The sequence below is a fragment of the Antechinus flavipes genome, chromosome X (genome assembly GCF_016432865.1).
Source record: "Antechinus flavipes isolate AdamAnt ecotype Samford, QLD, Australia chromosome X, AdamAnt_v2, whole genome shotgun sequence".
NCBI classification, from domain to species: domain Eukaryota; kingdom Metazoa; phylum Chordata; class Mammalia; order Dasyuromorphia; family Dasyuridae; genus Antechinus; species Antechinus flavipes.
Genome location: NC_067404.1, coordinates 37,273,822 through 37,300,672, shown reverse-complemented (window position 1 = coordinate 37,300,672; position 26,851 = coordinate 37,273,822). Strand labels below are relative to the sequence as shown.

The following is a 26,851-nucleotide window of genomic DNA, read 5'->3' as shown; positions in this document are numbered from 1 at the left end:
TATAAAAGAGCTATATGGCATATTCAAAAAGACTTGTGCGGTTTTAAGATTCAATAACTTAAAACCACAGCAAGACTTTTAAAATACTCTTTATCAATGCAAGCTATTATTTCTGACAAGGGGAAGGAGGGGAGGAAAGTGACTGAAATTACAATGGCACTCACCACCAAGACAATGAACAGCTCCTCCACATACACCCTCTCAGTCTCTATTAGCTCATTTATGACATGCCTGGGGAAAAAGGGGAAAACACCTTTAATTAGTAAAATCTCTATTTCTTTGGCATATTAAAGTTTATAAAAGCCTAAATAAATCCTATGTAAGTCCATGAAAACACGACTTCCCATCAGTCAGGATTGTGTTGACAAATGAGAATCAGGCAATCTAAGCCAGATTCAGAACACATGCTAAGACCTATAGTCAAATTGAGAAATTAAGTTCTTTGGGGTTGTAATGTAAGTAAATGAAATCTTGCTACAAGATTTCTAACCTAAGTATTATGTTTGCTTCTTCTCCCAACTCTTGAACCAGGTTGAATGGGTTTTAATAATTTATTCTGGAGACTGAAAAACAATAATCTACTTTTTTAAAAATTATTGGCAAGGAATGGATGTGAAGCACAAGAAATTGGATTTGGCTAACTGTGTCACCTCAGATAAATCACCTCCCCTCTCTAAGTCTCCTTCTTCCTCTGTAAAATGAGGGGATTGGATTAGATGCTTTTAAAGGTCCCTTCCAGGCCTAGGTACTCCAACACTCCAATGAATCTACACACATAACCACAAGATAAACATATATAGCCTCTCTAATAATGGAAGTTGAAACACTTCCATGACTGCCCATTTTTCATGCCCTCCCATAAATTTACTATAGGGAAGGGTAGTCCACCCAATGAGCAAGGAGTCCAGTTCTCCTGACATCCTGAAAATACCAGTAGAGCATACAGAATACTTTATTCTTATTAAAATTATTGACCCTATCTTCTTTTTTGATCTATGTGATAATGATTTATCAAAGTTTATAACAAAATCTGATCCTTATATGCTTAGGTTTAGTATTATTTTCACATAATTTCAAATTGTTTTCCAAATTAGACCAACTAATTTACAGTGTCAACAAGTGTTTGTCTTCCTACACTCTCCAACAGTGACCACTTTTGTCATCTTTGCCAATTTGCTGGGTATGATCTAAAGCCATAAAATTATTTAAATTTGCACCTCTTAAAATTTTAATAACTTGGAGAGATCTTTCACATTGGTTGTTAATGGCCTGCAATTCTATTCAGATCTGTTTGCTCATATCCTTTGATCACATATCTAGGAAGGAATAGCTCTTGATCCTATATATTTGTGTTAATTCTCTATTTATCTTGGATACAAGACTTTTGTCAGAGAAATTTAATACAAAGTTCCCTCTCATTATCATGATGGCACTGATATATTTTCCTTTGATATCACCTGCATTTCTCAATGCTTCTGTCCAAACACACACTCCTAGTCAATCACATAGTAAAGAATAAAAAATAAGAGCCAAAAAAGTCATCAAAACTAACCCACGAATTAAAAAGTATGATCTTATATGTAATATGCCATATAAGTGGTACCTTATACCTACAAACAAGCTAGAGGAGAATAGGGAGGTACCTCTCCTCTCTCTTCTTTGGCTCGGTCATTATAATTTCTGAACATTCAGTTTTGATTCTCTTGTTATTGTTGCTCTTTCCATTTATACCACCGTAGTCATTGGGTATACTGTTTTCTTAGTTCTGCTAACTTTGCTCTGTTTTAATCCATACAAATCTTTCCATGCTTTCCTGTATTCATCATTTCTTACAGCACAGTAATATTCCATCACATTCATCCACCAGTTTGTTTTAAACACTCCATAATCAGTGGGCATTTACTTTGTTTCCAGTTCTTTGCTATCACAGAAAATGATGTTGTAAATATTTTAGTGTATATTGGGTCTTTTTTGTCATTGACATTTTTGAGGTATGTGACAAATCATGGATTCTTTGAGTCAAAGAGCATGGATATTTTAGCTACTTCCTTTGGATAGTTCCAAATTACTTTCCACAACAGATAGACCAACTTATAATTCTACCAGGAATGCATCAGTTTGCCCATTCTTTCTACAACTCATCAAATTTTGAAGGATTATGACAACTTATGCAAAAACTTCTAAAAAGAAAGTCAAAGATAGAAATAAGGGTACCATCTATGCCAAATATACATAATAATGTTCTTTTTAATAGAAACTAGAAACAACATTGGTTTCCATTGGTGGTTTGGTAGTTAAATACATTTTAATAGATGAATGCAACAAAATAATTGTTGTTCAGTCACTTCAGTCACATCCAACTCTCCATGACGCCATTTGGGGTTTTCTTGGCAAAGATAATGGAGTGGTTTGCCATTTCCTTCTCCAGCTCATTTTACAGATGAGGAAACTGAAATGAACATGGTAAAGTGACTTGCCCAGAGTCACACAGCTAGTAACTGTCTGAGGCCACATTGAACTCAGGCCTTCCTGACTCTAAGTTCAGTGCTCTATCCACAGAACCATCTAGCTGATCCTTATGAAATAATACTGTGCTACAAAAAAACAATGAAATTGAGGAACTAAGAAACACATAGGAAGACTTGTATCCAGTGATGTAGAATGGAGTGTGCAGAATCAGGAAAACAATATATACAATAACAATGGAAATGTACATCCTTCCTTCTATTGAAGAGGGAGGGGACTAAGTTTGGAATATTGCCTACATTGTCAGATAAGGTTGATATGTTGGTTACTTGGCTTTTATTTAATTATTTTTCTTTGTCACAAGAGAAACTGCCTTGGAAGGAAGGCATATGTACAGAAATGTCTGTAGGGTTTTTTTAAGGTATCAATAAAACTTTTTTCTAAAAAGTTAAGTAGTTAAAAGCTTCCCTGGAAAAATATCACAACGATACTGAGATTTTCTAGACCGCAGAATTGTTTTTCCTATATTTATAGCTCCCAGAGAGGCAATACAATGTAGCACCTAGAGGGTTGGCCAACTCTATGATGATAAATGTTTAACAACTGTATCTCTGGAAAAAATATCTGCATGATACACTTACAAATTTAATCCAATCATTAATGTTTTCATCATCACTTTCTGAAGTCTAGATTAATTGTGTCAAAGGCCAATAAAAAACAGGGGCCATTAAACCATTCCTAAGTATTCCTGCAAACCTCATATTGCCTTAGTTTTCAAAGGTAATGTCATCTATATTTTATCGTATTTTTATTTATTCTGTTAAACATTTTTTAATTACATTTCAGTCTGATTGAGGCTCAGGAACTTTGCATCTGCGGTCTGTGGGCTGCATATCTGACTTCTCTGGTTTAATTAATGAGTGGAATAATAAATCAAGTCCCGATTTGTAGAATTTGCCAATTTCCAAGGTGTAAATGCTCACACTGACAATATTCACAGGCATCTCTCATAAGCCACTATGAGGTAGTCCTAGAACACATTCTTAGAATCAGGAAGCCTTAGCCCTCTTTGTAGAGGCTAGAAACTGAAAACTGGGTGAATGCCCATCAATTGGAGAGTAGCTAAGTAAGTTGTGATATATGAATGTTATGGAATATTATTGCTCTGTAAGAAATGACCAGCAGGATGAATGCAGAGAGGACTGGAGAGACTGACATGAACTGATGCTGAGTGAAATGAGCAGGACCAGGAGATCATTAGACATGGCGACAACAATACTATATGATAATCAATTCTACTGGATGTGGCCTCTTCAACAATGAGATGAACCAAATCAGTTCCAATAGAGCAGGAATGAACTGAACCAGCTACACCCAGCGAAAGAACTCTGGGGAATGAGTGTGAACCACTACATAGCATTTCCAGTCCCTCTGTTTTTGTTTGCTTACATTTTTGATTTCCTTCACAGGCTAATTTTACACTATTTCAAAGTCCAAGTCTTCTTGTGCAGCAAAATAACTATATGGACATGTATACATATATTGTATTTAAGATATACTTGAACATATTTAATGTGTATTGGCCTACCTGCCATCTGAGGGGGTGGAGGAAAAGGAGGGGAAAAGTTGGAACAGAAGGTTTTGTAACTGTCAATGCTAAAAAATTACCCATGCATATCTCTTATAAATAAAAAGCTATTAAAAAAAAGAATCAGGAAGCCCTAAGTTCAAAACCTATCCTTGACATATACTACATGTATGACCATGGGCAACTACCTAGTGTCTCTGTTTCCAAGGCAACTGTCTATGTTAGACATGAGTAGCTAAGCTATTTCAAGAGAGGAATTTTCCTCCAATGGTAACATCATTCATCAGAGACTACCAAAAAAAAAAACATATTTCCCTCACTTTATCACCATTTGAATGAGTGTTTAAACCCCAGTTCTCTCCCTGCCTTTAGTGTCTCTGTCATTTGAGAATTTTCTATGACATACAGAAGACAGAATCTTTGCCCACTTTAGAAATCTGCCTGAAGACAGTAGTTATAGAGCTTCTGAACATAGCCTTAGTTCAAATTCATTTTCAATACGAAATAGGAGATTCAATGTGAAAGAGGAGATTCTTCTCCTACTTAGCATAAATAACAATTTAATCTAATTTCTCACTCATTGGACACTTTAAAGTATCTCTGAGCTAATACCCGCTGGAGTATTTTTAAGTCCTGTCTCAGAAACTTACTACTTGTGTGACCCTGGCCAAGTCACAAGATCGTTTTCTTATCTGTAAAATGGTGATAGCAATATCATCAAGCTAGCATAGCTGGGAAGGAAATAGTGTTTGCAAACTGCTCTTTAAACCTTAAACTCTCATGATCTTGTATTATTATTAGCAAAATGTCTTCATATTCTTATATACCACTATAAAAAACAACTATTGCAAAATGTGCTAAATAACATTACCTTCTATTTTCTGCACACTTGATGGCTTCCAAAGTGCTTTCAAGCACATTGAGATGGCTAAGGAATGTGTTATTTTCCCATTTTACAGAGGAGGAAGAGGCATAAGAGGGGGAAATGATGACCAAACTTATAAATTAGAAATTAGAAAAAAAAATCCAGTTCTTCAGTGGTCCTGGTTTGCTATGTGGTCTCTGTTTTCTGTGTTCTTGTGCGCATGCGCGTGCGCTCTCTCTCTCTCTCTCTCTCTCTCTCTCTCTCTCTCTCTCTCTCTCTCTCTCTCTCTTTCTCTTTCTCTGTCTGTCTCTCTTTGTCTCCATCTCTTTCTCCCTTTCTTTCTCTCTGTGTCTATCTGTCTCTGTCTCTGATTCCCCTACAATCCCCCCAATTTAATGGAGAATGCCCCAAAGTCTCATGGGAAGTACAATGCCAAGCTGGATTCAAACCCAGATTACCTGGCTACCAATACAATATGCTTTCCATTACATCATATTATCTTCCAAGCTTCAGGGAACTTCTGTTAGAATAGGTATGAATGAAAAGGGTTGGAGGAAAGGGGTCAGGACAGAGGGGACTATACCTTTTAAGCACATGCAAGCTGTCATCATTCTCTGAAATAAAGTACTGTAAGGAATTTCTCTTCTCTTGATAATCATGCATCACTTCAATCTGGAAGACATTTGAAAGCAATACAAATCAGCTTTAAAACAAAAGCGGTTTAGGAGCTGCATAGCACTCATTTCATATTAGGTCTTAGCCTGAGACAGTAACATCCATTTCAATGACCTTTCCATCTAAATATAAATCATAAAATATCAATCATCTGCAACTTCTTGAAGCCACATTCAAGAGTAGCAAACTGATAACCTGTGATTCCATAGTTAATTTCAGAATGTCCAGCATATGATTTCCCAGCCTTTTAATACTGCTCATGACCCTTCTATAATGAGAGAAAGTCACTTGCAGTTCAGAGATGACTTGCCTGTGGTCAATCTTGGCTATAAAATTTATTAGCAATGATTCTTACTTTTCGTGAGTTTTGGTTTTTTCTTGACTTCTTCCCAGGAAGAGAGAGATCAAAGGAGAATTTCAAAGAAGAATTAAAGTCCATCCCTTCAATAAAAATAAAGAAAAGAAGAGAATCATCCATTTGACTTCAATATGAACACTGAAATATGTGTATCTCATTAATACTGCTTCAAAGATAATGCCCAGAACAGTGAGGTGAAGAGGAATTAATATTTGGACTTGATCCCGCAGGGAATCAGGAACTTGCAGGTTAAATGAACCACAGAGTGAGCTGTAGCAGGGTGTCAATTTCACATAATAATAGTACAATATCTTAGAGGTCTTTAAAAATGCTGAACAATCAGTAATCACCCTCACACTCCGCATAAAGCTTCAACGATTATTAGGATCATCTTAAAAATGATTTGACAAAGGCAGGGAGCTTAAATAACCAGACCAAATACTCCCAAACAGCCAGCGACTGGGCCAGCCAAAATTGCATTCTAGAAGTTTTAGATTCCAAGAGGTAAGAGCTAAGCTAACACTCAGAGAATGAACACATTTAGATCCTTAAAAAACAAATGAGAAATTCTGGGATGGTTGTGCTTTCAACACACCATAGCTGACTGTTTCTATTTATATGAAAAGGTAAAAAAAAACTCTGGGGTTTCTTACAATGCAGAAACTCTTCACATTTCAGGTGATAACTCACTTATGATGTAGGAAATAAGTCCTAAGTAATTGTCTGAAGTTCACAGACCCTGAGGGAGATATAAGACTAATAAACATCGAAGGTAGAATTTGAGTCAAATTGTCCTAACCCCATTGTGTCCCATTAGTTGCCTAAATACGTAAAGGATCTGTGATTTCTTGAGCATCTTGGGTTTACCACATGTGACTACCCTCCACGAAGCAGATCACAACCCTTCCATAATCAGGTATGTTCATCCTAGACAGTGGCCCAAATATCTTATCTCATTTGGTGATCTGATAAGCTCCCATGGATTCATCATGTCTATAAAAACAATTTTCAGAACTCTCCATACACTCTGCCAATGCCTATTGGACATCCCAAACAGAAGTCCTATGGACATTGTAAACTTGACATGTCCAAAAATGAGCTCATCTTTCCTCCCCAACTCTCTCGACTTGTGAGCTTCCCTATTACTATTTTAAACACTACCATTCTCCAAACATTTTTTGTTGAATTGTGGTTCCATTTTATGGTGATTTTTTTATGTAGGCATATCAGATGTGAATTCTTTATATTCATCTACTTTTATTTCTTGGTTCTTAATAATTGTTTGGATAATGGGATAGCCATATGAACAAAAGAGATTTATCTTTCATCACATACCACAATTAACTCTAATTGCATCAGGATTCCAAATATATAAACCACTTGAATTAAATATATCAAATACAACTTTAATATCCAAATTTGGCAGTATTAGTTAAACAGCCAAGACCCTTGGCACAAACCTGGACAGTACCCCTTCCACTCCAGGAGAAGAGCTCAAATTTTAAAAATAGGGGGAAAAAAAGTCAAAAAAAAAAGGGAGCAACAAACAACAACAAAATCTGACCACAAGAAGTGATAATGGTTACAGGGAAGCTTAGGACACAAACTCAGAAGAGGATAACAATGTCAAAACACCTATGAGGCAAAATCCCAAAGAAAAACGGGAAGTAGTCTCGAGCTCAGAAAGAACACATGGAAGAGCTCGATCAGGATCTTAAAAATCATGTTAGATAGAAGAAAAATTGGGAAAGAAAATGAGAGTGACACAAAAGAATTATAAAAAAAGAGTCAAGAGTTTGGAAAAAGAAAACTACTGCTTAAAAAGTAGAATTGGTTACCTTTAATCAAACCGAAGATATACACTGCTTCTTCTATTTCACCCCAGACAAATCTGAGCTCTATATTTCTGGCTCCCCCTTAACACTTGATGTATATTCCCTTTTTTACTTTTAAGAGAAAGCCTAGTCTTATGCATAGTATACTGAACTTGGAGCACAGGATATAGATTCAAATTCTTCCTCTGACACATGCTAGCTAAATAACCCTGGATACATTAATTTAGAGCCTCTCTGAGCCCGAGTTAACTCTCAAAGACTTATCTCCCGAGCTATGGATGACAAGCACTCTGCACAAAATCACAGATCACTCACATAGGTATTTCCTATATTCAAATTTGCATCACAGATAATTGTGTCCCATTTATCCCCTTCGATTTGTTCTGTTCATCCCCAAAGGGTGAAACCAGGAGCAATGGGTCGAAATCAAAATGAGGCAAATCAAAGCTTAATGTCAGACAAGTAACTTCCTAACAAAGTACACTGTGCTGCCTGGGGAAATGGCAGAAAATATCTGCCCCCTTATTAAAAGGCCTCAAGCAAATGCAAAATGGCCTATTATGGGGAATATTCCACTGTTTTAGCCAACTTGGCTTGCTTGTTATACCTTGCAGCAACATTACTACATGCTCAACTCCCTGCCCTCTTCTTCTTCGTAGGCACACCCTTCAAGGCTCAAGCACTGCCTCTTACAAGAAGCCTTTCTCGATTGTCTCAGTTGTTAGTATCATAATCCCTCCAAAAATTACTCTTTATAGTGTATGCATTTTATGTTTCTTAACTGGTGTACATGTTGTTTCTTTTTTAATTTTTTAAATTCTGAACTTAACAAAGACTTAAATAATGGATATCTCCATAAATATAGAACAAAAAGGAGGATTGTACATGAAATAGCATATTTCTATTATATGTAGTTTCTTATGAATATATATGTTTATATATTCATATATATATAATTTCAACCTGTAGCTTTCAGAGATTACCTGCTTTTTTAGACATATTTCTGGACTTACCTCTCTGCATTTAAAAAAATGCCTTAGTGGCCTTCTTTTAATTTTTCTTAATCTTATCTTTATAAGTAGTCACTTTCCAACTTCCCATTAGAAAAAGAAAAACAACTCTTGCAAGATGTAGGAAAAGTTTCCTCCTCTCTCCCCTTCATTTCTCCCAGGAAAATAAGAGCTCCTTGAGGAAAACCTGTTATCATATCTGTCTCTGTATCCCAAGTGGCTATCACGGTGTCTGGTACCCAGGAAGCTTTTTATTAATGCTCCCTGAATTGAAAGAAATAATGGGTATTCTTTTGGGGTTAGGGATTACACTTGATGGCTGCTGAGGCATCTGATAGCACAGAAATTCTATGATTCGAGGCTCCCCTCCTAAACTGTCACCTCCATGAGAACAGAGACCATCATCACATTCCACTTTGTAAGTGATGGATGACCCAAAAGACTATATCAACAATTTCCTTTAACTCTTCCATCCTATTCCTCTGGATAAATGCTTCTAAGGTATAAATCAGACTACAGTCTGACCTACTTTCTATGGAAACTTTTCCTAAGTTAACTAACTGCTACCAAAGAAAGGATTGGGGAGAGGGGGTAAAGGCAGACCATGCCAACAAAATTCAGAAAAGCTTTGTTCACTTATGAAATAAAAATATCTTGAAATCCTAGGTAGGGATTAAAATTTCTAATTAAGTCAAGCACACTATTATGAAAATAAGATGGAAGAAGTGGTGAGCAAGAAAATAGAAGGCCAAGTGATCAACAGCCATTTCCCAAAGCTGAGAGAGGAATCTCAGGAAGGCTAAATCTGAAAGAGACAGACAGACACAGACACAGAGAGACACAGAGACGGAGATATAGCCACAGAGACATGGAGAAACACAATGATATAGACAGAGGCAAAGAGAGATGGAAACAGACAGAGACGGAGACAGAGAGACAAAGTTAAAGAGACAGACAGAGAGAATGAAAGAGACAGCCCAAGGCTGGTCTCTATTAGCTTTACAAGAGCCTCAGAATTGAAATGGTTACATCTCAGCTGTGAAAGGGGGGTCCAAAGGCTCAGCCACTCAAGCCCAAGCAAATCCTTTCCAGGGTATAGAGCTGCCAATTCAATTACCAGCAGCATTTATCAGACATCTCTTGTGCTGGTGTCAGCGATGCCAACAGCTTCCCAGCAGCCTGTGCAAACCACAGAAAGGGTTTTTTTGGCTTTCTTGGGGTTTTTTTTTTCAGACAAAAAGTAAAGAATCCCAGTTTATTTTATTCCCTGGGAGTTTTCTGGCAGGTGGAGGGGTGAAGAAGGGTTAGAGAGGGCTATGGGAGATTAAAGATCCCTGGTTAATACAGCCCTGGACTAATGAATTTATTTATAGGCTCATTTGCCAAGGCCATGCCTTGAGATTTAGAAGCAAGAAATCTTTGTAGTGGAGAGACCCTTGAACTGGGAATCATAGGGCCTGAATTACTGGTCAGGGCTCCATGTGATCTTGGGCCAATCAATTCCACTGGACCTCGGTTTCAACTGTAAAATATTTAAAAAAAAAAAAAAAAGTAAGTCTGCTCAATTCACTGGGCTCTGCTGGAAAGAGCGAATGAGACTAGATGGGACCATACTTGGTAAACTCGAAGGTATTAGGTACCCATTAGGGACTATCCCAATTGTCATTCTGCTTCGGGCCAATGACAACCTTGCAATCTCTGGTGGAATTGAATGTTGCTCACTTTCAAACACTCTCTATTCCCGGTAAACTGTCTGGGTTCTCGAATCTATGTAAAGCGTATATTGTACAAAAGCTATCACCTCCTTATTCCTGAAAACCAGGTCTCTCATAAGGCATCCCCAAAGAACATTAGCTTTTTTTTTTTTAACAGTTTGTAGTAAACATAACACTGAGATCTTTTTCTGGCAAACTACTGTCTACTTCCCCCATCCTCTACTTACAAACTTAATTTTTGGAAGTAACATTCAAGATCACATTTATTCATATTGCATGTTTTCTTAACAGAGTTGTGCTAACACGCTAGCTTATTGAGCTCTTTTTTGCTCCTGACTCACCCATCGTGTTAGTAATGCCTCCCCTCTTAGTGCCATGTGCAAATTTGATATTCCAATCATTTTCTATACAGATGGTATTCAGTTACTTTTCTTTAGCAGAGGGCTAGCTCACTGTGGGCAGGGACTGTCTTTGTAAACCCAATGCTGAGCACGAATCAGAGCTCAGAGCAGATGCTTAATACATATTTGAGAAAGAGTGAATTGAATTGACTATACCAACTATTGAAATAAACCTGAGAAGTTCCATGTTTTAGGGTTAGGTAGTGAATGAATGAATTACATAAACATTTTTATAAGGCAAAGAAGGTATTTGTGCTAAGAAGCTAGCAAGACAACAAGAAGCAATTTTACCATGTCTGGGTGAGAACAGTGGCGATTTGGATCTGCCTGTGAGTTCCGGCCGGGGTGCCACAAGTTGGATGGGCCGGGAATGTTTATCTGTCAGCTTCCGGAAACAAGTCTGCCGATTCTGGAACATGCTGCGAATGCTTTCCAGCTTGACCTGGACAGCCTGGATCTGAGCCTGCAGAGCACAAAATGAGATGCTGGATCAAGGACTGGATGGAAATCATCAGCGAAAGGAAGGCCCCCAAAACCCCATTACCTCCCCAAAGAATAGAACAGCACGAACCAAAAGGAAGGATTTCAATTGAGGGCTTAAGATATGGCAAGTCGGAAACCTTGAGGAAAGTAATGTAAAGCAGATTAAAGTGGTAAAGCCTTGTCATGGCTACAAAGCCACAACTCTAACACCTCCACCAGGACGCCAGTGACCCTAGGAAGACTGGTGCAGACTTAAGAAGGGGGAAAACAGGCTCGTCTAATAAGTCTTAGCCCTTAATTTCAGAGAAAAAAACCAAAAGTTTTCCCTTCCCATGCTGGGAGAATCAATGTACCTCCAGAATACCAGCAGTTGACTCCTTTCCAAGTTGGATCAAGGCATCGATTAAATAAAATATCTAGATCTCGGTTTCCCAATCCGTAAAATGAGGGAGAGAAGTAGACTAGACGGCTCCCCCATCCCTTCTAGCTCCAGGTCAGTTTTAGAAATGGGAAAGGTGAGCTCTGAGCAGCAGTATGAGATCTGAAGTTTATAGGCAATAGCCCCGCCCAATCTCAATCCTGGGCCACCAAAAGGATAAACAGCTTTCTTTTTGCCCTGGCTCGACTGGGCACCTTCTGCGCCTACTAGGAAAGGAGTCAGCTGCCCACATTTAGGCCTCAAATACTTTTGCCTTCAATTTGGAGTATCTCTTGGCTGTCCCTGCCATGCCTCTCAGAATGAAGGGGCTGGGTTGCCATCCGCTCCTGTGAGACCAGTTTCCCTAACTACGTTTCTGAGCCTACGTGTGGCCATGGGCAAGTCACTCCAATCTACAGAGGTTTCAGCTTCCTCATCTGTAAAATAAAGGGAGCAGGCTTAATGGCCCCCAAGTCCCTTCCAGCTCCACAGCGATGCTCTTATCGAAGATGGCAGCCTTAGAGTAGCCTGGCCAGTGCCCACTCTGCCAGATCTATGGTCTGACTGCACATACCATACCTTGAGTTCGGGAGTCAAAATGACCTCAAATTCCCGCTGTAGGACACGAGGATCATACTTTAAATTGGGGAGAGTCACATCAAGGAACTTCTCGATGTCATAAAGAGCTCTCTGAGCACCTTCTTTTGCCTGGCATTTATCCATCGGCTGATTAGCAAGGAGATAGGCCCCCTCATCACAGCACAGGAGAGCCTGGCAGGGAGAAGCGAAGCAAGATTGAACATATTCATCCATTGAGGCAATAAGGAAAACGAACACGGCAATGATTGATATTTTTGCTCCGTGTTGCATAAATTAAATCATAATGGAAATAAAAGATACCTGGCCAAAAAAAAAAAAAAAAAGCCAAGTTTTTATGTAAATGATGCAGAGCAGAGCGATAGAAGATAGAAATGAAGGCTTCCTTCCAAGAATTGGATGCGGCCTCACAAGTAACAAAGCTCTTGGTCAGCCCGCACCTGGATAATGGTCAGCACTGCAGCAGCGCCCCCTGGAGAACAGCGCCCCCAGTGCACTGGGAAACTTATGGGACCAAACTCATAAGGTAGTGTATGGATGCTAAATGCCTTTGATCTCAAAAACAAAATCTATTGGTCAAGACCTTCTTGTGTACAAGGCACAATATTAGGTGTGAAGGGAGGCGCAAAGTTTAGTTAAGGTGTGGTCCCTCCCTTCATGTAGCTGACAGTCTAGCCCAGGAGTGGGGGCTTGGGTAGCACAAATAGCTAGAATATATAATATTGCATGTTGATTAATGACAACAAATAGAAAATACTTCTGAAACTTTCAAGTACTGTCTAAATGCTAGTTATTATTATTATGAAGGACTACACCTGTGATCTCCCCACTGCAAGAGACTCTCACTCCCAATAGAGAATCTAGCACCTTCTTTTGCCTGGCATGTGTCCACTTAAGACTACTGTATGCTGGCCTTGCAGTTGAGTGACTTGCCCAAGGTTACATAGCCAGTAGGGGCCAGAGGCTCCAGATGAGCCCGACTCCCAGGCTGATGACCAAGAGTCAACAAACTATGACCTACTTCCTGCTTTTTGTAGAGCCCATCAAAGAATGGTTGTTGAGTCTTCAAACTGATACTGAGCCGCCTCTTATTATCCATTATTAGAAAGTATGAAATGACATAATGCTTGGGGGTACCGGGGAAAGGTCTTCATCACAAGGGAGACTGAGGAAGATATAACATAGGGTAATACGTTTCACTTGGGCTTTAAAGAGGGTTGTGACTTCAACAAGCCAAGAGTGTGGATAGGCCATTCCAGGCCCAGCAAAGAGTAGATTATGAGAATCTAAGACCTGGTAGAGGCATGAAGTGCTCCCCTGTTGAGCTGGAAAGAAGAGTTATGAAAGAGAGAAACAGGAGAACAGGCTAGCAAGGTTGGGTGAAGCAAGAGTGAGGAGAGCTTTGAAGAGTGCGACCTGAAACAACTCAGTAGACCATAGGGATAACTTCTGGGCCGAGGTCTGGCGTGACGGGATCTATGTGGGAACAGTCTGAAGGATGCTTTGGTGGGAAGGAGAGAGGAGAAACAAGATCACCAATATAGTCAACATAATATAAATGACAAAAATGGACAGCAAGATCAACGGAAGGGGGAGGTGCAAGCAGACATGGTAAAGTCAGTAGGGATGACCTTAAGGAGAAAGAGCCAGGACATCCAAAAGGAACAGTATAACGAAGCAGAATTAGATGTGGGGGAGGGGTGGACATTGCAGATTAAGAAAAATTAAAAGGGTCGGGGAGCATTTAGAGGAAGAAAAAAAGTGACATTGTCCTAAGTACTACAGACCACACAGACAGAAAGCAACAACAGATCACAATACTGGCAAAGAGACATGACAGAGTGGTGATGGGGGCTTTCAATTATCTGAACATCTGCTGGAGTCCTCCCTCTGCCAAAAAGAGTTAGCTAATCATTTCTTAGCTTGCCTTAATGATCATTTCATCCTTTAGAAGGTGAAGGAAGCAATAAGGGGAATTGCTGTTCCAGACTAGATTCCCACAAAGAGAAGCTGGCTGCTGAAGGAGGAATGATGGAAAATGTGGGGGTGGGATGGGGGTGTGGAGGAGGTGACCACGCCAGCTTGGGATTCGTGATAGAAATGGATAGGAAAGATGGGACAGGATAGTCCCAGACTGAGATGCAGCCTAGATTTGGAGAGGGCAGATTTCAAAGGGCTTGAAGAAATCTCTCAGACTTAACTGTGTAGAGAGTTGTTGGAAAACCTGAAGGACTCATATAAATGGGAATTATTTTTATTGTTGCTATCATTAGGATCCCAGGAACTGCAACGCTAGAAAGCCAGTCCATGTGGGAGGGGTTGAAAGTTCTCAACTACTTTCAGAGGGTATGGAAAGATACACAACAGATAGGCTGCTGCAAGGCATTCCAGAACTAAAGAGGACAAATATTGCACGGATTTGCTCAGAAATGCAAGAGTTAATTCTGAAAACCATACGCTAGTGAAACTGACTGCAACATAAAACATTTTATTAGAGATGGTCAGCAAACATATGGAAAAGCAAGCAGTGAACACAGGAGCTGACATGGCTTCATGAAAAAGTCATGCCAGACTAACCACATTTCCTCCGATACCCAGGCTGTCACACTAGTAGATCTGAAGAAGGCTGTAGACACAGTTGGTCAGTATTTCATCAGAGCGTCTGATAAAGTCTCTTCTGTTATCTTGGTGGACAAAACGGAGTGATGTTAACTAGCAAAGAGTACAGGTGGGTGGTCTCAGAACTAACTGAAGGACCAGATACAAAAAGGAACCATTCGGGAGATAACATCAGCTTAGAAAGAGGTCTCCAATGAAGTGGAGTGTCTCCAGCTGTCTGAGAGTGATCCCATGTGCATTCATATTTTTTAACCAACCAGTTGGACAGAGGCATCCTTGGCAAGCTCATCAGATTTCCAGCTGAGACAAAGTCAGGTAGAATAACCACCACAATGAATGATAAGAGAATATGTACAAAACAATCTCAACAGGCTAGAATGATGAATTTACTCTAATAATCAATGTTTACTGATAATTAACGGATTGATTGTTTAATAAGGTGGAACAACAGGAATCGATGTGAAGTTACATGCCAGGGGTCAAAAAAGCAACTTCATAGGAGAAGATGGGAGATTTATAGATAGTTCGCAGTTCTGGAAAAGAGCTTTTGCAAAGTTTTGGTGAACTGATAACTCAATATGAGGTTGCATTCAATAGGGCAGAACATCCAGGACTAAGGGACGAAAGTTCTTCCATATTTAGGCCAGATGTGACCATGTCTGGGATATTGCATTGGGTTCTGGGTGTCACATGTTAGGAAGGACATTGCTAAACAGCAGAACATCCTACAAAGGGCAACTAGGCTAGTGATAAAACTTGACATCATGGTCCATGAGGACTCATTGAAGGAGATAGGAAAATTTTGTCTAGAAAAGGCATCATTCTACTTGGCCTCAGAATAACTTGCAGTGGGTTCAAGTTACAGAGAGAAAAATCAACAGCTTGGTATCAGGGAAAATACTCTAACAAGTAGAGCTGTCCCAAATTGGAATAGGCTACCTTGGGAAGAAGAGAGTGCCCCTTCCCTAGACATCTTCAAGTAGAATCTGGATGACTGCTTCGGATGTATGTAGTAGAGAAATTCCTGGCCAAGTATAGAGGATGCCACAGTCTCCTCATCCATAAAACGAGGGGATTAAAGTGGATGGTTCCATCTAGGGTCTCTCTTCTCTAAAGCTCCATTTCTACAATCCCCTGAAACCTCAAAGATAGTTATCACGTACTTTCCCTACGTCTTCTCATCTCTAGGGTAACCAACCCCAGTTCCTATAACGAATCCTCACACGGCATGGACTCAAGGCCCTTTGCCACCTGAGTTGGAGTTGGACTGGATAGTCTCCAATGTCTCTTCTAATTCGAAGATTCTAGAATTCTATGATAATGAACTTTGTTTTAGATATATTCACTTGGGTAGTCATATAAGGAGTCTGGAAGGATGAGTTATCTCCCTCCAATTAGGATGCACATGCCTCAAGGGCGGAAAAATATCTTTGTCTTTGCATACCTAGCCTCACTGATTAGCACAGACTAATCACTTAATAAATAAATTTTCATTCATGCATTCACTTTGCAGCTTTAAGAGTCACTGGCACGCAGGAGGGAGTTGAGTTCACAAGGGTGAATGAGTTTGTTATCAGGGATGACCCCATTTCTCAGAATGCCCACTACCTGGCGCAGCCGATTCTGGAGTTCCAAGGTCTTGCTGAGCTTCTTCTCTTTGGCTTTCAGCTCTTCAGACAATACATCCGTTTGGTGTCTTAACTCATTGCATCTCTGGCAGATTAAGTCAACGGCATAGTGGTGATTAGCGGCAAGCTGATGCCCTTGCAGTATCACGAGCTGGGCCTTCCCAATCAACTCCTGAGATGGAGTAAGAAGCAGTAGTTCTCAAGTCCCAGTTCTCAACTGTAGTTAACATCCTTGCCCCCCTCATCATACTACCAACAAGGAAATGGAGCACCTGGGATAACACTGATCTGTTGCCCATCCTTCCCAAACACCCAAGCTCATTAGAAGGCTGTTCTCTTTATTAGGATCACTTTCACAGATTGTATTGGCACAGCTGTTGCCCATTAGAGGAAACAGTCCACTCCACTCCTCCAGGAGCTTCCTGCCATAGCTCTATTAACCAATTGGCCATTTCCCCCAAAGTCATAAAAATCAGCTATCCTTCTGCAGCTGGACATGGGGTGGGCTTAGCTAATTCTGTTGAAACGTGCTATGAGAAAAGAACAGCTGCTCAGTCCCATTCCAAACACCTATTCCATTTCACGAACAGAAAGGGGAGGGAGAGTACTGAAGATGAAACTTTACCTTAGACATCTCATCCAAGGTGGCCAATTCTGTGAGCTTTTGCCTTACATCCGCCACATTTTCTCCAGTACTGGGTATGGCGGCATGTTGTTCCATTAAGAATTCGACAGCATCCTTTAGCTAAAGACATAGAGGGAAGAGTTACCTGGCATGGACAAATTTAAAAGGCACTTTTCTTTCTAATTAAGTCTCCTAGAAAAACATGATTTTTTAAAATATTGAGAAGGAAAAAAAAGCTGCCCAAAGGAAGAAAGCTTTTGTAACTATAACCATAATAATAAATAACAGATGCCACTTTCACGGTCCTTTCTATACATTATCTCCTGTGATCCTCCCAAATAAGTCCCTGAGAGAGGTACCACTATACCCATTTACATTCACAAGGCAACTGAGGCTCTGAGAGATGACATCACCTGCTCAGGGTCACCCACTTTGAAAATACTGAAGTCAGAATTCAAACCCAGTTCTTCCCAACTCCATGGCAGAATCCTATCAGATGTGGCTGGGCATAGAGAAGATGAAATGCTATAAAAACTGTTTCAATGGACACACTCCCTGCCTTGAATTGCTTTTCATTCCAGGACAGATGACAGCAATGATATGAATAAACACTGATGAGGTAGGAAGTTAAAAAAGGCATGATAATATCAGTTCATCACATTTATAGAGAACTCTGCTGTTTGGCATAGCCTCCCTAGAACTTTCTCCCCTTCTCCTTTTTCTGCTCCCTAAGGCCAAGCAAGATAATGCCAATTCCATTTCCAGCTTCATGAGGTGGAAGGAATACTGAGGTGGAGTCTGAAACTCAGTCCAATCTCTGGTACCTGTTAAGTCTCTGCCCCTGTGTCATTCTAGGCCAAAATGGATGGCGCCATCTGGAGTCTTCTTCATGTAAAGCTATGCTTCTACAACCCTTTGAAACCCTGAAGATATCACATACCTTTCCCCTAAGTCGTCTCTTCCTCAGGTTATCTACCCCTCATTCCTACAACCAATCCTCACATGGCAGAGACTGAAGATCTGCCACCATCTAAGCTTTCCTCTTCTGGATATCTTCCAGATTACTGATGTCCCTCCTAAAATGTGATGTCCAGAATTGAACACAATCCCTTAGATGTGGTAGGAATAAAGAAGTGGATTGTGGGATTATCACCTCTTCATTCCCAAAAGCTGGATCCCTCTAAATGAAGCCGCAGATCACATGAGCTTTTCTGCCTGCTTCATCACACAGCTGCCTCCCGTGGAGCTTCCAATCTACTAACAGCTATGAACTGCCCCCATCTTTTATTTATTTATTTTTTGAGATTGACAATTCCTTGAGTCAGGCCATTCATGGTGGAACAAAGATAGAGTATTAGGCTTAGATTCAGGAATATCTAAATTCAAATTCCCCACAGATTTTTTTAAGACCTACGTGACTCAGGGAAAGGTTCTCCACCTCTCTGACACTACAATAGTATGCACCTCAACGAGTGGTCTCACAGAATGAAGAAGATCTACCGATAGCCCTCTACAAACTTTTAACTATTATAAAATGTCACCCTTACTAATTATTCAACCTTTTTTTGGAAACACCTAATTGTTCTCTCAATTATTTTCAAATATCTCTTTATTGATTACTGGGATAGAGAAATTGTTTTTAACGCACTAAACTCCTATATTTGCTTATACATTTGTGAAAAACCATGAATAGGATGTTGTGATAGCAAAATCATCTCCTTGAAAATGCCTAAAATCTCCCTAGGGAAGAGCAATGGATTAACATACCTCTAGAAAATTTTGTTCAAATCTCCAAAGTTGTACAAACTGATCCATCTTGAGTTGGTGCTTATCCCAAAATTCATCAAAGGCTGTTTCCATATCATGCAATTGAGCAAGTAATCTAGACAAAGCAAAATCCAAAGATGATTGTGTGTGTGTGTGTGTGAGAGAGAGAGAGAGAGAGAGAGAGAGAGAGAGAGAGAGAGAGAGAGAGAGAGAGAGAGAGAAAGACAGTCAGACAGAAAGACAGAGACAGAGACAGAGGGGAGAGGGAGAAGGAGAAGGAGAAAAGGAGGAAGGAAAGGAAAGAGGGAGGGAGAAGGAGAAAGAGAGAGACAGAGACAAGATAGACAGAGGCGGGAGGGAGGAAGGAGAGGGAAAGAAGGAGGGAGGAAGGAAAAGAAGGAGGGAGAGAGAGAGACAGAGAGACACAGAAAGAGACAGAGATAGACAGTGGGGGGAGGGAGGAAGGAGAGGGAAAGAAGGAGGGAGGAAGGAAAAGAAGGAGAGAGAGAGAGAGACAGAGAGACACAGAAAGAGAGAGAGACAGACAGACAGATACACAGACACATAGACACACAGACATGGCCGGGGGGGGCAGGTTTCAGAGAGACATTCATTTTCCAGAGCAAGAATTTTGTTTGGCAACTGTGAAACATAAGCAAAGCTCCAACCCATGATGCCTCAGAGAGATAGAAAAACAGAAGTCTCCCCAGGACTTCCTAGGACCATCAAATGTTAGTGCCAAAAATGGTCTTAGAGATCACCTAAACTAGCCCCTTATTTGAAAGGGGAAATAAGGCAGTGAGATGGAATGTGAATCCAGGTGCCAAATCCCACTACATCAGGAAAAGTCTGCCATAAGGATCACCATTAATGCCCACTAGTAACAGCCAAGAGATTGAGGGACATCCAAGAAAACCTTTGTCCTTAGGACAGTGGGGCAGAAGAATCAGGCTTTCCCTCAAAATTTTAACAAAGATGCCCTCTGCACAGTAAGATCCCTGAGGGTGGTATATGAATATTATGGAATATTATTGTTCGGTAAGAAATGACCAACAGGATGATTTCAGAAAGGTCTGGAGAGACTGACATGAACTGATGCTGAGTGAAACGAGCAGGACCAGGAGATCATTAGATACTTCAACAACAATACTATATGATGATCCATTCTGATGGACCTGACCATCGTCAGCAATGAGATGAACCAAATCAGTTCCAATGGAGCAGTAATGAACTGAACCAGCTACGCCCAGTGAAAGAACTCTGGGAGATGACTAAGAACTATTACATTGACTTCCCAATCCCTATATTTTTGCCCGCCTGCATTTTGGATTTGCTTCACAAGCTAAATTGTACAATATTTCAGAATCTGATCCTTTTTGTACAGCAAAATAACGATTTGGTCATGTATACTTATTGTGTATCTAATTTATACTTTAGTATATTTAACATCTACTGGTCATCCTGCCATCTGGGGGAGAGGGTGGGGGGAAGGAGGGAAAAAATTGGAACAAAAGGTTTGACAATTGTCAATGCTGTAAAATTACCCATACATATAACTTGTAAATAAAAAGCTATGGGGGCAAAAAAGATTCCTGAGGGCAGGACTGTTTTGTTTTTACCTCAGTGTATCTCTGCCTTCCAGATGTCTCTGAATAGTAGGAACAGTGCCTGGCATACAGTATGTGCTTATCAAATGGAACTGAACGAGACTAACAAGATTCTCACCTCTGAATAGTTTCCCAGTCTCCAGATTGTTCTTGAGAAGATTCCTTCTTTGAGTCTTTGGTGTTAGGCACTTCAAAGGTCTTCAGCAGCACATTTCCTTCTTTTGTAACAGTTTTAATCTGTTCCTGAAAAAGAATAAGACCACAGAAAATTTACTTTTTCTCTTCTTTGAAAAAACTCAAGTTTATCAGCTCAAATTTGTCTCCATCTAGCCACAGGGATATATTGTGGAAGCAAAATAGAAAGGAAAACCAACCTACTGGAAGAGCTTAGCTCTCTATAAACGAGTTGATTTCCACCTGTGGGCAGCAGCCTACTCCACACTCTAGGATCAATCCTGGGCAAAGGCAGCCAGTGACACAGGGTTAAGTCCACTTCACTCATAGCTCATACTTTAGTTCTAGTAAGTACACCCTCACTACAGCAACAGTCCCTCTTCTGTCCTTCCGTCCAAGAAATGACGCTTGGTATCCTAGCTCTCTGAAGATGCGTGATCTTGGTGGGCTGTGCCAGCATTTCCTGACAGTGAGAGTGTTCCAGGTTCTGAACTTTTTCCTGATTTCCTATTCATTACGTCAAACCACCTCTCGATTCTTTTAAATATTGTTTTTCCTAATTAAAATTAAAATGACTTCACTTTGCAAAAGGGAGCAGTACTCCTCCTGACAGCCCCCTCCCCGAGGCTGCCCCTCCTGACAACTCAGCTAACCAGCCAGCTTTCTGAAAGAGCTTACATACAGTTCAATCTATAGCTCAGCTACTACAGAATATGTTTGGGAAGATCCTTAAACAGAGTAACAAGATTTTTACACTGATGCATTAAATGGCATCTCCCTAGGAGCCATAAGCTATGCCAGCCATAGTCTTCTTGAAAGCAAGGCTTCAGGCTCAGATACTTATTAGCTGTGTGAACCTGGGCAAGTCATTTAACCCCAACTGCCTCCAAAAAAGAAAAGAAAGAAAGACTCTGGGGACCATTTAAAGTAAACTCTGGTTGAATATTGTGCTCTCCTCAATCAAGGACAAAAGCGGTTCGCCCTATAGGGTTAAATCTATAGAAGAGAAAGTCATTCCTTGTGCCTGTGAAATCTAATGACTCAACAAACATTTATTAAGCACATACTATGTGCCAGGCACATAAGTGGTACAGCAGATAGAGTGCCAGGTCTGGAGGTAGGAAAAATCCATTTTCCTGAGCTCAAATCCACCTTTAGTCACTTACTGGCGTGTGACCCTAGGCAAGTCACTTCACCCTGTCTGCCTCAGTTTCTTCATCTGTAAAACATGTTGGAGAAGAAAATAGCAAGCCACTCGAGTACATTTGCCAAGAAAATTCCAAATAGGACACAAGTGAAATACTAAATAACAACATTTGTTAGGCCATATGTTCCACACTAAGGATGCAAAGACATAAATAATAAAAACCACTGTCCTCAGGGAACTTCCATTCTATTCGCAGTTAAATGAGATATACATTGAGCTATGAAGAGGGCACAAGGTAATTTTGAGAGAGAAGTGTCACCAACTGGCAGAGATCAGGGAAGAGCTTGTATTGGAGGAAGCATTTGGAAGGAAGCATCCCCTTGAAGGGATCTCGGGATTCCAAAGGAGAAAAGTAAGAAGGGAATACACCCCAAGCATGGGGTATAGCCTGTGCAGAGGCAGGGAGACAGGAGATGGAGCACAGAAACAACAAGGAAGCTTGGTTAGTAAGAACCGAGATTGGATGAGAGCAAGTGATAGAAAACGAGTCTAGAAAATGGAATTGGAGCCAGATGGCAAAGAAATTGAAATGACAAAAAGAAATGTGCCTCCGAAGACAGAAGCAGGGATCTATCTCCAGAGGTGCAACATTTACCCATGAGGATTGCTTCAATGGCATTCTATTTAATAACTAGAATTTCAAAAATATTTTAGGGTGTGTAATGTACTTTGCATGTTATTTCATTTGAGCCTCATAACAACTCCAAGAGATTGGTATCATTGTTACTATTATTGTTAATCTCATTTTATAAATGAGGAAACTGAGACTAACCAAAGTTAAGCGACCAGGGTCACTTACCTAGCATGCAATTATCTGAGGCAGAATTGGAACTCAAGTTTTCTTAACTATATAACATGTAACATACAAGCTAAGAGGTTCAATCACATCAACTAAATTAATTGGTGCCATTTAATTAACATTAATTTCATTGATTAGTTAAGTGCAGAACAAAGAGAAACCATTAACAGAGAATTACTTTAAATCTCTGCAGAACATAATGACCACAATACTGTAGTCTTGTGTTCATAGTCTAAATTTCCAAAACATCACCTTACATCCTCAGATCTAACAGATGATCCATAATAGAGAAGAAGAATCTGAAAGATGGATTAGTTAAATGGCCATTCAGAGCTTCAGATAAGTTATATGAATCTTGGAATCTCAACTTTCTGCTGTGGTTTTTCAGACATGTCCAACTCTCCGTGACCCCTTGGTGGGGTTTTCTTGGCAAAGACACTGAAGTGATTTGCCATTTCCTTCTCCAGCTCAATTTCTGATGAGGAAACTGAGGCAGACAGGGTAAAGTGACTTGCCCAGGGTCACACAGCTAGAAGTGTCTGAGTCGGGATTTCAATTCAGATCTTCCCAACTTCAGGCCTGGCAATCTAGCCACTCCGGTGCCACCATATCTAATTCAGTGTTTCCCAAACTTTTGACATATGTGTATCCCTTCTATAATTTCCGTAATGCTGAATACCCCTCATCAAAAAAATGGATGTATTTTAATAACAATCAAAATATATTTATTTTTTTCTTTTTTTGGTACATACACAAAATAATAATAAATGGAAAATAAAATTATTCATAATAAAATATAAATCCATGCCAGAAGATTTGTCGCATGCGGAAAAAGAACAATTGTTTGAATTGGCTTCAGACGGATTCTTGAAAAACAAACATAAGGAATGTACTTTAACATCATTCTGGTTACAAATGCAACATGTATATCCTGTTTTAACAGAAGAAGTTCTGAAAAACATCTTGCCTTTTTCAACTTCATATTTATGTGAAGTTGCTTTTTCAGCATTTGTACACGTTAAGTCGAAAATAAGGAAAAGACTATTGGATGTGGAGCTGCATCTCAGATTAAAATGAACAACCAGGGAACCAAATTATGACGATCTGTTATCTCAGCACAAACAATTTCCTCCTTCTATATAAAAATAATCAAAATCAGTTGGACTTACTAAAGCACATAACAAACTTTTCCTATAAAAAAATCGCACAAAAGCTAAAAATACACAGGCGCCTGGAGAAGCCACTAACTATTAATGAAGTAAGTTGTCTCTGTAACGAAGTGTGGTATATTCACGCCGTGTCACACTGGACCATCTCACTCCTCACAAGACTGTCTTGACTTGACTCATGAGAAGGTAGAATTAGGCGCAGCTAAGCACGGTGTAGTGCATAAGCCCACCAAACTCCGGTGCACCATGTACCCCCACCAAACTCTTCCCGTACCCCTGGGGATACGCGTACCACACTTTGGGAAACACTGATCTAATTCAACCCCCTCATTTTATGTAACCAGGGCTGAAGAAGTGAAATGTTTACCCATCCCATAAGCAATGAGTGGCCTGTTCAGACCTAGATATTTCCCAATACCCAATGCAGCATTTTTTTCTAAAGCAAAATCCAAACCCTGACCTTTCTGACTCTGTTTCTAGCATTCTATCTTCAAATTATTTTGTGTTAATTTGCATATACTTTTTCTGACTTAGTACACACATTGGATCTGAGCAGTGTAATGAAAGTCATTCAAAATAAGACCCATTTCCCTCAATATCATGCTCTTTTCTTCCTTTCTCCTCTTCCTTCCTACCCCCTCCCACTTCAAAATTAAGAAATCCTGATCTATTTATTCAATGCCATACCAATCAAGCTATCAAAAATTTATTTTATAGAAGTAGGAAAAATCCTAAAGTTCATCAGTGTAATAATGTAAGCTCCTTGAGGGCAGGGACATTGCTTTTGTTTTCATAGGCCTGCAGTACCTAGCAGAATATAGTAGGGTTAGCGTACTTAACTTATCTTTCAGTATGTCATAAATTTTTTTTTAAAAAAACCAAAACAATAGATCAGAGACACAGAAGGAAGGGGGAAGGGAAGAGGCAATCTGTAACACAAGAGGCATCTGCTGTCTTTACAAGCAAAGGAAAACCCAAAGCGCCAATGGAATGGTCCATTCTACTAGCCTTACCTTCAACTGCAAGTATTTTTCAGTACGAACTTTCAGTAGTCGCTCAATGGAATAAGCATCATCTGGCAGTTCAGTTTCAGCCAGCTCAGTCCCAAAAGACTGCAAAATCTGTGCGATTTCCTTCACAGTCAGGGCAAAATTTTCAATAGCCTGTGGAGAGACCGTGCTTGTTAGGTAAGGTCCAGTCTGATCACCAGAACAGCCCTGTTAACACTTCTCAACCTTGCTCTACATGTGACATGACTATGTAGGCTCCCAATGGAAGCCCTCTTTTCTTAAGTGACTAACCCTTCAACTCTGTAAGCAATAAAGAGGCTAAGCAGATGCTAACATGCCCATTTCATGAAGATCCCTCTTTCAGGTAGCTTTCTTTAAACATTCCAAATCTGGGGAGTTTTATTACTTGGATGAGAGGAAATGATTATTCTATGGGACAAGCACAGGCTTACTAGCACTATGTCAAAGACAAGGTATGACCATAGACCATCTCTTTAATCTTTTAAATCCTGCATTCAAGGAAAAGGTTTTCTTTTATCTTAATGTAACATTTGAAGGAGAATAACTAATATCCATATAGGGCTTGAAGGTTTGCAAAATGCTTTCCATTAGCTCATTTGACCTTCACAATATAATTTTTTAGTATAGATGCTATCATTCTCATTTCAAGGATGAGGAAACTGAGGCTCAGGGAGGTTAACTCACTTGCCCAGAACTATGTAACTACAGGCAACATTCAAATCCAGGTCTTCCTGATTCCAAGTCCAGCTTTCTATCTAGTCCTCTATGCCAGTGGTACTCAAGCTTTTTTCTCAGTATCTGTATACTACTAAAAATGATTGAGAATCTGTCCAAAGACTTTGTTTATATGAATTATATTTATAGATATTGATCATATTAAAAATAAGAACTAATTTTGAATTAGTAGACCCTCTGAAAGGGTTTCAGAAACCTCAGAATTCTCTGGACCACACTTTGAGAACGATTGCTCTAAGCAGCATAAAGGGACTCAGATTCATTTCTCATCTTTTCTAGATAAAACATGAATCTTAGATACTAACAAAACAAAGCTGCAAAGGGAAAACTGTGGATATCTAGGTTTTGAGTTCTGCTGACTATTTTTTTACAGAGATTATACTTATATTCTTCTCTCTCTAATATAAAAAACTTTAAGATGTTAGAGAAGTAGTAGCCATTTGTTAGTTTGCGAGACAATTGGGGTTAAGTGATTTGCCCAAGGTCACCCAGGTAGTAAGTTTTAAGTGTCTAAGGCCACATTTGAACTCACATCCTCCTGACTTCAGGGCTAGTACTCTACTATACCATCCAGCTGCCCCAAGTAGCAGCCATTTGTATGTATACCAGCCACCCCGGGTTGTAAGCATCCTGGGACAAAGTCCCACTCACCCAGAATTAGTTATAGCTTTTTATGTGAAATTAACCCATTCTATTTCTCTCACCTCTTAACATATACGTGAAGGCTTGGTAAGCTACTTTTAGCTTGGGGTTGAGGCTCTAAATCAAAGGGTTGTGACCTGATATTGATAGGCTCCATGGAGAGGTTTCAGAGAATCATGAATATTTTTTTATATTTTAATAATAATTTTTAGCATTTAGTCATTTTCCATTTTGTTTCTTTTATTACTAAATATAATTATTTATCTATAAATCGTTACTAATATTATCATCATTTAATACTTATTTCATTTAATAATATTTAACAATCCCATCAGTTTCCTTTGCAACCCCATGCAATCCCATTTTATGCATTTAAAGACATTCTGAGAAGGGAGATGGTCCTTAGGCTTCCCCGAACTGCTAAAGGAGTGCAGGAC

At 39.7% G+C, this 26,851-nt stretch overlaps 1 protein-coding gene across 1 annotated transcript in view; it reads right to left on the bottom strand.

Moving 5' to 3' along the window:
- MCF2 (MCF.2 cell line derived transforming sequence) overlaps positions 1-26,851 on the bottom strand; it is a 136,225-nt gene that overhangs the window by 29,655 nt on the left and 79,719 nt on the right. Inside the window, exons 10-19 of the mRNA XM_051969150.1 lie at positions 25,020-25,169; positions 20,776-20,900; positions 19,051-19,165; positions 17,284-17,403; positions 16,639-16,830; positions 12,394-12,585; positions 11,205-11,376; positions 5,950-6,035; positions 5,503-5,591; positions 165-231 (exon numbers count right to left, since the gene is read on the bottom strand). Coding sequence (XP_051825110.1) covers positions 165-231; positions 5,503-5,591; positions 5,950-6,035; positions 11,205-11,376; positions 12,394-12,585; positions 16,639-16,830; positions 17,284-17,403; positions 19,051-19,165; positions 20,776-20,900; positions 25,020-25,169 — 1,308 coding nt within the window. The remainder of the gene's footprint in view (positions 1-164; positions 232-5,502; positions 5,592-5,949; positions 6,036-11,204; positions 11,377-12,393; positions 12,586-16,638; positions 16,831-17,283; positions 17,404-19,050; positions 19,166-20,775; positions 20,901-25,019; positions 25,170-26,851) is intronic.